This window comes from Trachemys scripta, chromosome 1 (assembly GCF_013100865.1).
Source record: "Trachemys scripta elegans isolate TJP31775 chromosome 1, CAS_Tse_1.0, whole genome shotgun sequence".
NCBI classification, from domain to species: domain Eukaryota; kingdom Metazoa; phylum Chordata; order Testudines; family Emydidae; genus Trachemys; species Trachemys scripta.
The window spans coordinates 24408108-24424547 of NC_048298.1; the positions used below are offsets into that span (position 1 = coordinate 24408108).

At 42.1% G+C, this 16440-nt stretch overlaps 1 protein-coding gene across 2 annotated transcripts in view; it reads right to left on the bottom strand.

Moving 5' to 3' along the window:
* RELN (reelin) overlaps positions 1-16440 on the bottom strand; it is a 438814-nt gene that overhangs the window by 215067 nt on the left and 207307 nt on the right. For both annotated transcript variants that reach the window (XM_034766139.1, XM_034766147.1), the window contains exon 8: positions 9293-9344. In XM_034766139.1, coding sequence (XP_034622030.1) covers positions 9293-9344 — 52 coding nt within the window. The remainder of the gene's footprint in view (positions 1-9292; positions 9345-16440) is intronic.

Genomic DNA, 16440 nt, shown 5'->3' on the forward strand with positions numbered 1-16440 from the left:
AACGAGCACTAAACCTGGTACCCATAGCGCTGCATGAACGGCCCTCACTCAGGTGATGGGGAGCGGGAAGAGGAAGATTCCGACTCAGACACCGAGGGGTCCAGGCCTTTGGGAGATAGTGGTCTGTCCAGCCCGGAGGGTGCACCCAGCCGGTCCTACTTGTTCATAGCCCTAAATGACAAAGGGGCTGGCACCAGAGGTGGAAATGGTACTGCTGGCACCGAGTATATCTCCTTTGTTTCAGGTACCAGGAGTGGTGTTGACCCTGAAATCAGCATCGGTAACAAAGTAACTGAAGGTTCCAAAGTGGAAGTTGGTCACTGCCACCATGGCAACATTGCAGTGCTGGTAATAGGGGTACCAAAGTTCCTGGTGCCAAGGAGGTCCCCTGTGCACTGGCCCCATTTCCACTGAATGTGAATGAAAGGGAATCATTGGGGTGTGGCGCCGACAGACCCGACAGGTTCAGGATCCCAGCCAGCCAGTGTGGCTACAAACGACACAGCCCTGGCAAAGTTCTGGACCAAGGGAGAGGTCAGGACAGGGAAGCAGAGGTGGTCTGTTGCTGCTTGATATGCTGCTGGCGTGGAAGCAGCCAGTGCCGGCATCTCCCTTGTCGGTACCAGACTCAACTGACACCCCAAGGTCAGAACTGGAGTCAGTGGTATGGGGTCTCTGACATCCCTGCACAGTGCTGGAGAGCAGTTGACAAGACCTGCTCCATCCCGTGCATCAGCATTCATCACATGCTTATCCACACTTTCTCTTGGGGAAGAAGAGTCCCAACAGCCTTGGTCAATCTTATAAGATCTCTTCCTTGGTGCACTCGGTGGGGAATGATTCATCTGTCTCTTTGGAGAGATGCCAGCACCAGGACATGAAGCAGCAGCACTCTCCATGCTGATCTTCGATCTGACAAGGGCCTTGGTGCCGAAGCAGGCCATGTGACCTGTTTGACCAGGTGCTGCTTCATATGAAGATCCCTCACCATTTGCATCTGTTTCATGATGAACTGCAAATCGAACACCGATCCTTGATGCGGGCTTCTAGACACAGCAAGCACTGCATGTGGGGATCATTGTTTGGGATCGCCCTCCCAAATGACTGACAATGTTTAAATCCTGGTGAGGGCATCAGTAGGGAAACTTAAACAATAACTAACTAACACTATGTCTGACTATATTAGTGGTACTACTTAGCTATATACAATTAGAGAACAAAATCACTACAGGAATGTGAGGTAAAAGCCATGCAGAGCTCTGATTCCAGCCACCAGCAGTAAGAAGGAGCTGAGGAGGGTTCGGGGTGGCAGCGCCCCCTTTAGCCATGGGAGTGGTTATGGTCACAAGGTGCAAGGCGGCCCTCTACGGGAACTGCTAGGCAAAATTATCCAACTCCAGTGCGCTGGGCGTGCACACACCTAAGTAGAATCCGTGGCTGCCAGGGCTGGCTCTAGGCACCAGCAAAACAAGCTGGTGCTTGGGGCGGCACATTTCTAGGGGTAGCATTCTGGCGCCGGCCATGCCGCCCCTAAAAATGTGCCCCAGGCCGCCCTAGCTCACCTCTGCTGCTGCCACTTGTGCGCCACCGCGCGCGAAACAGCTGATTCGCGTGCTGCTGCTCGCCCCTCCCTCCCATGCTCTCAAACCTGGGAGGGAGGGGGAGACCCCGAGTGGCCGTGGTGCGTGCGCTGCTTCTCCCCCTCCCTCCTTCCCAGGCTTGAGAGCCTGGAGGGAGGAGGCAGGGCTGGGGATTTGGGGAAGGGGTGGAGTTGAGGCGGGGCCAGGGGTGGGGTAAGAAAAAAAATGAGGGGGGTCGCTCAAAATTGTTTTTGCTTGGGGCGACAAAAATCCTAGAGCCGGCCCTGGTGGCTGCATCTACTCGAAAAAGAACATTCAGCTTGTGTCTCTCTCTTTAAGATCACATTTGTCCATTATGATCTCTCATGTACTGAAGTTAATAGAAGAGCCAAGTATAAAAACTTTGCATATAAGGCTTCATCCTTAGGGCGCATTTGAGGATTTTGTTTAAAAAAAAAAAAAAAAAAAATCATTTGGATAGTGTAAATTTATGACAGTGCAAAAAAAAAGTGTTTCTATCACATATATAACAAGTTATGTTTTAAAATACAATTCTGCAGGACTCATAATGGTAATAAAACAAATTGCCACTGTAAAAATGAAATAATAAATAAAAGTCAAGTGAGTTGCCTGGCTTTACTACAGATATTAGACAAGCTCAGTGTATTCTCTCCTGAGAAATGTCAGATGGATTCTTGGTATGTGGTCTTGCTGAGCAAGAAGGGTCCTCACATTGACCCTATCAACCTTAATGGTTCAGGAAGAGTAAGAAAGACTATTAGGTCAATGATTCATTAACTCAACATCTCTGACACGAGAGCCTTTTGCAGTCATTACAGTCTATCATGTCAAGGATCCACATACAAATTAATGATTCCTACCTACGTGCTAATCGAAGGCATATTAAAATTGTCTTCTACACATACTTATGCAGTAGGACTGTAAAACAAACAAGCATTGTGGAAGAATAAATATACATAGCGTAATAGAGGAGATTTCATTACATGTAGTTATATATATATATATATACACACACATACATACACACGCGCGCACACACACACACACACCTTTTTCTTTTAAAAAAAGTGCTTCTATAAAAATAAAAGCCATCAAGCTCAAAATAATTATATTACTATATTTAAGAAAAGTCAAGGGTCTTATAACCTTACAAAAGTCAGGAAATTCAAAGTGAAGGCTGAGATGATTTTGCCTTGACTCATTTCATTAGAGAAAAGAAAAAGTCACAACAATGGGAGGTAAAAATTGAATGATCAAACTGCTCACTTAATTTTTTTGCAGTCACACTTTATATTAAGTATAACATGTAAAGTGTGTCCTTTTACATTTTATTTTAATCCTGCATCCTGAAACTTTGAGGGGAGAGGACATCCAGGTGAGTGGCAATAGGAAGAAAGCAGAGGGAGTTCCTAAGTGGGGAAGGACCATTGGCAGCTGAAAAAACAAGGAGCTGGGTCCTGTCCGTATGACAGTTTCAACAGAGTTTGATAGAAATTGATAACTTTTCTTTAGCTTTTTTTTTAAAGCAATCCTCTTGAATTTAATAGATAATTTTATTCATGCCAAAGAATTATACAGAGAGGCTAAAATATCAGTAGAATAAATTTAATAAATAGAGAATGATAGTTTTTATAGAAATTACTCTATAAACCCCTATTACATTTCTGTAGAACACTACAGGTTTCATTGCTATTTAATTCCATAAGACTTTTCAATAAGGGTGATCATCTGAGGGACGTTTGGGCAGGAAAAGCTGGAACAACATAAGGAGCAACAGCAGCATGTGATAAGAGCAGTTGAATAAGGTGGGATAGGGAGAAGCAGTAGAGAACCAGGAAGGCAGATGGGGAAAAAGTAGCAGTAGTAAAAAGGTCATTTTCCAACCTATGATTAGAAACAAGGAGTTCCTGGCTCCAGGCTAACATGCAGACACTACACCACACATCTCTTATATAATCTGTGCCAACGGTTTTTCACACCAGTGGCAAGGGCCAAAAAGCCTCATGAGAACATTCCCAAGGGCCTAAGTACCTAGTCACTATAAGAAATACAAAAATATTAAGAACATTTAGAAGTACCATGAAAGGCACAATTATACTATGAAAAAATTGTAGGTGGCAAAAGTCAATTGCATGTCCTTAGCTATCCAGACAGAACTTTCACATGTGCTTCCATCCACATTCCTAGACTCTTGTGGGACATTAATAAGTATATAAATAAATAATTATATCTATTCAGATTGATTTTATTTATTTATTTGAATTGAGTAATTTATGTAATCCAAAAAAGAAAAGAGAGCCAAGTAGGCTCAAATGAACATTTATATGTAAAAGTTATAAAACTCAAACCAGGTATTAAACAACTACACTAAACAAATTAAACTCTAACTGGATGAATGCATATTCAGTTGTACTGCACACTGCAAATTCAGTGGCCTCCGTGTTTTAATTTTCATCTTCCTCTTCCTTGGCTACCTATCCCTTCCTCACTTTCTTTAAACTGTGTATTAAGGAAGTGGTGGACTTTCTCTGGACTGTAAAACATAAGCCCTTCCAATGCCCCCCACACTACAGACACAGTTTTGCCTGGCAGATTAAAACAAAACTCAAGCCTCCTCTTCCAAATTGTTGTTTCACTGTTGTACCATTTTTCTTTCTCTCTTTTTTTTTTTTAGCAGGGCAAACAGCAACACAGCTGATAAAAACCAACAGGACTGTTTTGAAACAGCACCTGACAACATAGGTTACATGAAAACAGATTATCTTTGTGATCATTTTCCATTAGTATTTATCAGAAATGTTGCACAGTAGCAGAACAGTGAGCAGCTCAGAGGTTTCATTTGCAGGTGTTCATGCAATTTGTCTTTCTGGTTAAACTTCACATGAGTTGGGACCTTTTGAGTTTCACTTCTATTTTTCTTTTGAATTAAATCAAAACAAATTTAACTCAGACAAAATGGCCATGCTTCTACGGGAAACCCTAGATCAGCCCAAGTAATTTAGGTTAGAACTGGAATAATGACAGAGGATCTGCTTAATCACAGCATAGAAACTCAAGATGAAACAAAATTATTATATTCGAATCCTGCCTTCAGCAAACATTTCCTATTTAGCCAGTATTTGACCTGTTGGTTGCCTACAGTCATGTTAGTCACATAACAAATTAGAGGTGTTCACAAGTTTTGTATAAGCAAAAGTGAAGAAAGTGTAGTTTGTACTTTCCAAGCTACCTACCCATCTTTCAAATAACTAGCTGTACAACAGATGATCCAGCATTAATAATAAGTTGAGTAAGATTGGGTAACTGATTTTTCCAAAAAAAAGTTTTTTTGTTAAGTATTTTCATATTGAGATTTACATGTAGTTGGTCAGTTCCAGTAGCATCCATCTCCAGTACAGGATGGGGGGGGGGGGGGGGGATGTGTGTGTGTTTGGACTCACCAAAGAGTCTTATACTATTGCTTTATACTTGTCTCATGAACACCACAGAGAAAAAATTAAATAGTCTGCTAATGCTTAATGCACTGTTACAGGATGAAAAAAACACACATTCAGTGAAGCTTTGGAGTACACACCTTTCAAAAAGAACATACACACAGCAATCTGCAACCATCAGGAGTGAAGCGATGCCTGTCTACAAAACTCATGCCTCAGGGCTGCTCCACCTCGAGACTTTCCTCTCATCACTCTTCCTTCTTACAGCTATCTTATAGGCCTCTGTGTATGCTCAGTCTATCATCAGTCTATCATTAATATGAGTCACCTTCCTCATATTGGCCTATGGGGATGGCAGATCATGTTCTGTGGCAGTTCAGAGATGTATCTAAGGGAGAAGTCTGAGTTTGTGAGTGAGATGCAGGGAATACTTCAGCTAATGAATCACGCTAATGCTTTATGGCAGCGGGGTTTGGAAGCTCGTGTGTGATTCTCCATGGCCTCAAACTGTGGAATTAGAAATTCTGGTTTGAGAGAGCCCAAAGGTATTACTTTAAATATCTTAATTAAGAGCAATCCCACTGCACATTAAAGTAAATGTTAGAATTTGTCTTTCATGTATCAGGAACAGAAGCATTTGGTCTTCGAGAAATGCAGTCAAGGATGATGAGGAAATCTGAAGTAAATGCTTGGGCAGACAGTGGGCTAATGTAAACACCATCCCAACATTTAGATCAAAACCAACGCTAATGGTTCTGAACAGTTCAAACACAACTCAGCACAGCAGGCAAATCGTCCACATTTGAAAAGGCTGTAAACCCTGGGAGGATGTCACAGGGGCTGTATATCAATAAGTGCATGTCTTATTAAGTAACTCTTCCAAGTAATTATTCACTGTCTCAATAAGAAGGTAATACAAACCTTCTGCAGTTTGACACTGTTGAACTCATGGCTATTGAATATATGGCACTTTAGGGACACTAGTTAGAAGCTCGGTTAATGAAAATGTCACTGGGAAATTATCCTTCCTGTACACATGATTTAAGAAGCTTTGGGATTTATGATGAAATCTGGGCCATTTTGTGCTTAATTCATTTGTCATTATCCGTTTCTCTAACTCAAATTATTAAAACCCACCAGATTAACACCTGGTGGTTGGCAGTGGAAGAGGACTGCTAAAAGACTACACTTAATTGTTGCTTAGGGGTTTGAATGTACACTGTAGTACTAATCTAATATAACAAGCTTTAGGATCCTTTTTACTCCTGGGGGAATTCTGCGCCACTGCAGAACAAGAAGCAATGGTCTCAAGTTGCAGTGGGGGGAGATCTAGGTTGGATATTAGGAAACACTATTTCACTAGGAGGGTGGTGAAGCACTGGAATGGGTTACCTAGAGAGGTGGTGGAATCTCCATCCTTAGAGGTTTTTAAGGCCCAGCTTCACAAAGCCCTGGCTGGGGTGATTTAGTTGGTGTTGGTCCTGCTCTGAGCAGGGGATTGGACTAGATGACCTCCTGAGGTCTCTTCCAACCCTAATATTCTATGATTCTATTGTGCAATGCAGAATTTATGCTGAATTAATGTTCTGCGCAGAATTCCATGTTTTCCCCGCAGAATTGGGGCTCGAGAGCTGCTGGTGGCCATTAGGGGACCTGGACTCTGCGGAGGCCAGATCTTCAGCTCGCAGTGAGTGGAGTACCCAGCCTGGCAAGGTTGGAGGCCCTGCACACTCTGGCTGCCTGGCTTGATCCTCATGCTCCTGAGAATGGGAGAGGGCCCGGGAGACCAGGCTCTGGCAAAGGGTGAGGAAGGGCAGGGCCTCACCACACCGCATCCCTCAGTGGAACAGTAAAGAAGCTGGAGGGAGTAAAGGCTCTTGGGGGTGCAGGTATCTGAGCCGGGGGATTCACCCAAGCTGGGCTCTGGGGGGAGGGGGTTATGGGTGCCTGGGCTCTAGAGGGTCCCACATAGTCTCCTCCAGCACTCCCCAACTGAAACTGGTTTGATGTAGGGGTTTCTTTAACTCTCTACTCCAGGGGGAATCTTTTTTGTTGTTGTCTGTATTGTTAACATATTTGTTGACAAGTATTTTGAACTCTTTTACATTTCTAATATGAAAACATACAGGGCCAGTTAATCTATCTCATTGAGCCCTCTAGGTAAAGTGCCTTCTTCCTTCTCTCCATCTACATCCCCCCCCCACAATTTATAAATTTCTCTTTACAGACTTTTCCCACCTGTATTATTTATTTCATAGTTCCCAACAGTATACTAGATGCTTCACAGAAGACATTGTCCTTATCCCCAAAAGCATACAACCTAAAGCCTCAATCCTGCAATTGATAGTGTGTGATCAGACTGCTATGTTCATTTTTTTTAAAAAAAGTAATTCTCCTAGATGAGTCTCCCAGTGGGGTTTTGATTAAACTATGAAAACTTCTCATGGCAAGAAGAACAATCAGTTGGAGAAGAAAACATCTAGTATTTCCGGTTGCAAACAGTTCTAAAACCAAACTCCATTGACCTCAACGGTAGTCTGCACAGTGCACAGGCATACCCACCTCTTATCAGTTATAGGATCAAAGCCTAAAATTGCAGATATGAAACAATGGGTGAGGGTGATAGATACCAGAAGGGATGGGATGACGAAGGATTAGGGATATAGCCATATGATTACACAGTCGCTCAGCTTATGCATGTGCACATCTGACTGGTTTTGTAAAAACAATAGTTTAAAATAAAATACCCCCCACCCCCGAATAGTAATAGTGACTCCCTCACTAGAGATTAACTACAGTACAGTTACTTGTATAGTGGTAAGTAATTATGAGATAAAATAAAAACCCAAATGAACAATTTAAGATAATATAAAAATTAATCTTACTGACAGGTAGTTTAGAGCCCATTGGAATTTGGTCTTAGAACTGTTTTAAATCCAAATCACTTGAGATACATCATTTTAACTCATAGTTCTCATTTCCAGGAGCGATTTCCACAGTTTAATCACAACCCTGCTGATGTACACTCAGCTAGGAGAATTAGTTTTTTTAGAATGAGAATATAATTTGGAAATACATTTCTAGGAGTCCACAGAAGAAACAGTCAACATTCCTTGCCTGTTTATTCTTACTGAATTATCTTCACCATAAGAACATTTCTCTCCACATTTTGTAATGAATCTTGCCTTAAAAAATTAAGTTTCTTCCAAATCAGTCTCACAGCACAAAACACTGCTGCCTATACTCTACAGTGCCAAACTATAGTCATTTATAATAGGTAGTATATTATTGACACAGCAGCATTAATAGTAGCAAAAACTTCCTTTTGGCACTAAATGAAGCAGATATGATTTGAAGACACATTAAGTTTTAATATATTGAGAGAGAGAGGATCCATTTTTACTTAGTCATTTTTTCTTAACCCATTTTAAAGAATGGGCAATCATTGTCATAATGCTAGGGTGATCATATTTTCCCAAAGGGACAATGGGACACCGCACGGAGCTAGCCTGAGGTCCCACCATCCCCCAGCCTTCCCTGCCATCCATTTGTGTGGGGCTGGCCTGAGGCTCCCCTCTCACTCCCCCCACATGCAGGTCCGGCCGGAGCCCCCCTGCCACCTGCCCATCCACAGGGGTGGCCCGAACACCCTGCCGTGCAGGCCAGTCCAAACCCCCCTGCCACCAGCATGAGGCCCCCCTCTCCTCCGTGCACATGGGGCTGGCCCAAGACCCCCTGCCAACCACCTGCGCAGGGCTGGCCAGACCCGAGCCACTTGCCTGATCCCTCCACCCCATGCAGGGCTGGTGTTGCCGCTCGCCCTCCTCCCCCCCCGCACATTCCTCCATGCCCAACTAGGGGTCGCACTCCACTTTTTTGGCAAAACTGCATTTGTCCAGTTTGCTCTTGCCAACTGGTGGGTAGGACAGGGCTTAAAAAAGGGACTGTCCCAGCCAAAACGTGACATACGGTCACCCTACACAATGCTGACTATCTACTAGATAATGAAATAAGCATGAAAGGATAAACCAATAATTATACAAGGTTAGATAAACTGCTAAAATTGTTTCTTTCCATATTTCGGTTAGCAGCTCTAAATATCGGGGGTCAAGAAATGTTGCAATTTTTTAAGATTGATTTAATCCCTCATGGCAGATGGAAATGCTGGCCAAAAATGTAAAATTAAAAATTTAGTGTTTTCCATTTTAACAATGACCTTTTAATACTTTTTAAAGTAAAATTGCTATATAAACTTACCGATGGAAAATTGAAGGACAGAAGCTGTGGTTGTGTTAAGGCTAGTGGTGGTCTAGAGGAGGAAAAACATGAAAAATAGAAGCATTGCATTAAACCAGCAAAACAATATATTTATAACCTTTTAAAAAATATGGGAGTCCTGTGGATGCCCAGATCTCCCATGTATAAATCATTCATTTCTAAACCTTTCAGATTGACAGATCACGGACATTTCTGTTACGTCATTCGGATTCTTGGTATCTGATCATATGTCACAATGAGAAACTCTTTGTTTGTGGCAGTACAAATTTTCTATCGCTCCAGTAAATTTTTCCATGTATTAGTGCTTGATCAGTGATCAGAAAGATTTTAAAAAATGAATTCATAACTTCAATGGGACTCTACATAGGCTCAAGGATATGCACTAGCAGATCCTAATGTAGAACCAGGGCCTAAAACTGTAAAATGGAATAATAAAATCTAAGTGCTTAACCGCTAAATTCAAAATTTCACATATATAGCATAATATAAACCAACTAGGTTTTGTACTTATAGCTAAATACTGTTTGATATGAAGCGTATATAATCAGGGATTGAAGTGGGAAGAATAAGTTCAGAAACTTTACTCATGCCTCACTCAACATGCCCCTCCTCTGATGGCTCCCACACAAAACCTCATCAGTCCATGTTGGGAAGGTTTTCTTGAAAGCTATTAAGAGCTAAAAACTTTAATATTTGCTGAAAGTGGTAGTATCACCCAAGAAGTACCAGAATGAAGTTCCAGTCCTTTCTGGCTCATTTTGAATCTTATAATTGCTTAAAAAGGCTTGACTGGAACATTGGGGAGGGGGGAAAAAGAGCTAAATTAGCATTGTGATTGTTTACAGAGATCAATGTGTAACAAGATGAAAGTTAACCTCAATCCGGTTTTTCATGGGAGGGCAATGACTCTGCAGTGTCATGTTCACATAATTTATTATTTGATTATAACTGTTTATTGTTTGTATTACCATAGTGCCTGGGAACCCTAGTCATGGACCAGAACCCCATTATAGTAGGCTCTGTACAAACACAGAACAAAAAAACAAATAAACAAACAAACAAAAAAATGGTCCCTGTGCATCATAAAAAACTCAAAGACCAAGACTCTTCCATCAAATTCACAGCAATTGATATTCCACAACAAAGCAGCGTGTGCCATGTGACAAGAAACTCTTTTCATATGAGTGAGTTATAGGGGGAATCAAATAAGCGGCGTGAACAAAGGAAGAGTAGAAATCAACAATGGGAACAAGAATGGCAGTTTATAAACACATTTACTGAAAAAGTCAAGTGCACAAATAAAAGCCAGCTTTGCTGAGCAATCTGAATTTATGTCACCATCACTTAAGTGGCCTTGGCAGTATTACAAAGATTGTTCATCATTACAAACTAAAACTATGTAATTTCTGTACAATTTACCTGAGGCATGAGGTGTACACATGATCTCTTTCATTATCAGGCATTATCAGGCATACCTGCCTTCTTTTATTAACTAATATTTCTTCAAAAATATATAAGGTAAATCCTATTTCTCATTTATGTCCGAGTTTCCACATTTCCCGCTGACAGCATATTAGGGTAAAGATGCAGAACAGAAGCTTGTTCTAAATTTAGAGGCTTTTTGATTCTTTTTCAGGACTTCAGTGCCACAGAACAACTGGTAGTGCTTAGTAATATGCATTGGTATTTCTGTCTTTTGGGAATTTCATTAGATTTCCTCATCTTGGCAAGTGGATATCCCAAGAGTGCACTCTGCTCTATCACATCAGAACTTGCAACACGCCAGCAGCTGAGAATGGAGACAACAGATTTAGATGTATTAAAGGTGAAGAAAGAATGTCCTGAGGGATTTCTCTCCAGATACCTTGAAACCAAAACAAATCCTACTGCCTCTTTTTGATGAATTCCACAACATATTTTTTTTTTAAGTTCTAAAGCAGAGGTGGCCAAATTACAGCCTGCAGGCCACATCCGGCCTGCGGGACCGTCCTGCCTGGCCTGTGAGCTCCCGGCCGGAGAGGCTAGCTCCCGGCCTCTCACCCGCAGCTACACCGCTGCGCGGGCAGTGCTCTGAGTGGCGGGATTGCGTGCTCCTGCCAAGCAGCGCGGCAGCGTGTCTGGCTCCGGCTGTGCGGCGTGGCTGCCAGACATGCTGCTCTGAGCGGCATGATAAGGGGGCCGGGGCGGTTGGATAAGGGGTGGGGGAGGGTCCCAGGGGGCAGTCAGGGGACAGGGGCGGTTGGATGAGGCAGAGGTTCTGGGGGCGGTCAAGAGTGGGAATCCCAGGGGGGCCAGTCAGGGGGCAAGGGTGTGGATAGGGGTCAGGGGATGGGGAATGCAGGGGTTGGATAGGCATGGGGTCCTGGGGGGCCTGTCAAGGGGCGGGGGTGTGGATAGGGGTCAGCGCAGTCAGGGGACTGGGAGCAGGGGGGTTGGGTGGGGGTGGGGTCCCAGGGGTAGTTAGGAGAGGGTGGCCCCATGAGGGGGCGGTTAGGGGACAAGGAGCAGGGGGGACTGGATGGGTCAGGGGTTCTGAGGGGGGCAGTTAGGGGGCGGGAAGTGGGAGGGGTCGGATAGGGGGCAGGGGCCAGGCTGTTTCGGGAGGCACAACCTTCCCTACCTGGCCCTCCATACAGTTTTGCAACCCCAATGTGGCCCTCAGGCCAAAAAGTTTGCTCACCCCTGTTCTAAAGGGTTGAGGGTTTTAAAAGTTTGGATTTGGACATCTATACCGGACAAATAACAGGAGTCTGATTTGATATGAAAGATAGATAGGTCAGTGTTTTTGGTACAGATTTGGCCACACAACTTATCTGTACTTGAGACCATCTGCCACCTGAAATGCAATTAATGTCAGTATCAAAGAAGATCACATGTTAAGACTGCCCAAACAGGGAAGTGCTACAGCAGTGATTAGCAGGATGGTTCCAGGGAGACTTAGGTCTGGTCTATACTACCCGCCTGAATCGGCGGGTAGAAATCGACCTCTCGGGGATCGATTTATCGCGTCCCATCGGGACGCGACAATCGATCCCCGAATCGGCGCTCTAACCACCAGCGGAGGTGGTAGTAAGCGCCGCCGACAAAAAGCGGCAGAAGTCGATTTTGCCGCCGTCCTCACAACGGAGTAAGTCGGCTGCAATACGTCGAATTCAGCTACGCTATTCACGTAGCTGAATTTGCGTATCTTAAATCGACTCCCCGCTGTAGTGTAGATGTACCCTTAGAAACAATGACTGATGTTTGAGAACTGGCTTTTGAACATGCACATGTAGCATGCTACATTCAGAGGGGAAATTTCTTATAGATAGTAAAAAAAAAAAAGGAAAATTTCTTATGGTTGGTAATAATCTGTGAACTAAGAAGGACTTGAGATATATTTTAAAAGCTTTTCATGTCATGTGAAGCATCCACTTTTTAGAAATGCATCTAAAAACCTGGACCTATGTGTATGTGCCCTATGCTGAAACTATACCTCTAACACTTTAAGGTCTTCCGAATAAACAGGATTAGGCTCTCAACAGATATAATGAAGCTTTGCTTAAATAATTAAAAACCCTTTAAAGAAACATTTAACTCTTCATTCGTGTCCTTTTAGTTAGGATAGGTTCAACACTGGTATTACATTTATCCTGCCAAATAATAAAGTGCTTTCTGACTTGAGGTATGAGCAGCTATTTTAATTTACATTCAGTTAATTCTGTTGTGTGGGTTCTAATTTCAACAAGAAAGCCTTCAATTTATCAATGTTCTGTGGCTCCTATCTTCAATAGATTAAATGTATCAATTACCATGGAAAAGGTATTCTTGTAGAATTAAATTAAACAGTTAATTAATTAAAATTAATTGGCCTGTACTTTTTGATAATTAAATCTTCTTTTAATTGCTTTATCCCTTTAGAAAATGATGTAAATACAGGTTGTTAGGAACTGTTTACATTAATTATACTAATCAAGATGGTAGGGATTGAGGGCTGCAGATAAAGAGGAACCTGCATTTTCCAGAATGGTGAGAAATTTTAAATGAACATATATTATTTTGCTTGCAGCATATCAGCAGCTATTGGTTTTCCTATGATTCCTGTACTTGTGATATCCCAACCAAACCACATGTGTGGTTTGGCATTAAAAACCTCTCTATCAGGAGTACTAGACTGATTCCTCTGTGCAGCAATTGAAAGCAGCAGTGGGAGGATGCGGAGGTCAAGGAAACAAACCATCTAATTAATTTAATTTAGCAAATTCTTCTCATCTTGCTTAAGTATTTCAAAGCAAAAATAAAACGTACAAGCACCCTGAGCCTGAGATGTGAGCAGGATTTCAGTAACCATGTGTAAGGACAACAAGATAAAGGACTGGTTTAGGATGGAGAAAGGAAATCTGATTATTTAGGGAGGAAGAGACTTGAACATCAGGGATGAAAAACAGAGCCCTGAACTGCAGGAGGAAGGTAAGTGAGAGTTAGGTGGTACAAGGGGGATGGAATAAAAAAAAATGGAAGAGAGTTAGAGGAAAAATAAAATATTATATATGAGTATTGAAATTCATCATCTGTGAGACAGAGATGCACTGTCCAGTGACCTAGGCACCGGACTGGGAAAAGGTAACAAATTGGTTCTAGTCTTGGCTCTAGCATGATTCTCTCAGTGACCTTGGATAAGTCATTTAACCTCTTTGTAGCTCAGTTTCCCTCTACGTAAAATGGGATAACATTTACCTGTTTTACAGGGGTAGCGAGGTATACAAATGCTTTTATAAGGTGCACTAATAATTATGCTAGGATGATGACTTGTAAGATTTTGATTTTTTCACATCTGTTAGGCATAATGATCAATATTTTCAGTTTCAAAGGGTATGGTATGGTAGTGCCAGTTAATCACCAGGTCATGTGACCGCTTTAGCCAATCGCAGTCCAGGATTTTAAACCCAATTTTATAATTGCTGAGTGTAGTCTAAATTATACGTATTTAGTGGAGCATCATAAATTAATTATAATGAAAAGCATGGCATCTAGGTCTATTTGCTCAATATCTGTGGGCTGAATTTCAAGCACCCTAACCAGCAATGAGTAACAAAATGTGGAAAAAGTATCCGAAACATGTGACTTCAATTTTGGAATGGACACAAAATGGAATCTCTTTCTTCACAAGTATATCAAGGCATTAAATGAGACACAGTACATGCAAATAATATTTAAAATAGCAGGCAGAGGCAGTTCAGCATCAATGTCTGGATTCTCCCACAAGGTCTGTGCATAAGTGAAATGAGAAACAGTGAGGTTCCACTATATCCATGAAATTTGTGAAATAGTTTTAAATGAGTTCTCCCGTCACCACAGCACATGCATTTGTATTGTGTTTGTCAAACACCACAAGACAATGCAAACGTTAACAGAACATATTAATATGATCAAATTTAGCATGCACATAAATGGTAACAGAAAAATGCTATTCAAATGAGTGCATATTTGGCAAGGTTGTATTACTGTCACCAATGTGTCATTTAGTGGTTTTGCAAAATGAATGTAGTTTACACATATTTTGTCAGTATTTTGTCAGTACCCTGGCATAAATGGCCACGAGTGATTCAAGGGGAGTTGGGCCTGCTAAGGCCAGGGTTAAATTTGGTCTCTGGAGTATTGTGTAAGATACAATATTACTAAAACTCCCTGTCTTCAAAAATCACAAGACAACCACTCCCCAAACAAGAAAATCAATCTTAAAAATCATGAATATTACTTTAAAATTGCCTACATTTTGAGTTGAATTTCTAACTACCAAACTCCTTACCGAAAGCATCCTGCCTCCTTTCTACACGTGTCTGTGGTCACCTGCTCAGAGCCAATTGTAGGATTGTTGTATAACTTATACTTTGTTTTCCATACCCACTGGATCCCAAATTAATGCAAATCACACTACTTTGATACTTACATCTATTTTACACCCAATTTACACCCCATGTGTAATATTTACAGTGACAGATACTGTAATCCCATGCAGTATTTTTGAGGTCCACTGTATTAAATTTATAAATGGTTTACATATGATTATGTTCTACTCCATGAGGGAGTGTTACCATAGCTCCTACAGGAACTAAAAATAGTTGGGGTTGGGCGGGGGAGAGGGGATTAAGGTGAGTCACTGAGACTAAACAAATCCAGAGATGTTACACCCACTGGGGTAGTTTGCATATACTGGTTCTGGTTAAAACTGGGTTTTCCAGAGACTAAGAAACAAACAAAGGGCTTGTGGTATAAAAGGATGAGCTTGAACTGACTCATGGCGTTTCTGATCAGGCAAATAGATAGGATCTTCTGTCCAAGGGGGGCCCCCAACCCTTGTGGGCTACTGGGGCCCTATATGACTGAAGGATGAGTCTTGGTATGTTTAGTGTGTGTTTAAACCTTTTCAATGTTTCAATAACTTTTCTTTGCTTTTACCTTAAGAATAAATGTGCTTACTTAGAAAGAGCTGAGTGGTAACTTGTAATTGCTGGCAATACACTGTTCATAGCCCTTGGAGAGAAAGCAACGCACAGGCACTGACCTTTAGGCAGACTGGCTTGCTGGGGATATCACAGTGGAAGGCAGGGAGTCATGCAACCTTGAAACACGCACTCAGAAGGGGGGTCCCTGCCCAGAGGCAAGTGATAGCTGGAAACCAGAGAGACCTGACTTGACAGTCCTGGAGCGGACCAGAGAGGTGGCAGATAGAGGTGCAGTTATCCTGAAACTGTGACATCATTTACCTCACCACTGATTTTGGCACAGAGACTTCTACGGGACAGGCAGATAATTAATATAGACTGTAAAAAGAACAGGAGTACTTGTGGCACCTTAGAGACTAACAAATTTATTAGAGCATAAGCTTTCGTGGGCTACAGCCCACTTCTTCGGATGCACATAGAGTGGAACATATATTGAGGAGATATATATACACACACACACATACAGAGAGCATGAACAGGTGGGAGTTGTTCTGTTCATGCTCTCTGTATGTGTATGTGTGTATATATATATATCCTCAATATATGTTCCACTCTATATGCATCCGAAGAAGTGGGCTGTAGCCCACGGAAGCTTGTGCTCTAATAAATTTGTTAGTCTCTAAGGTGCCACAAGTACTCCTG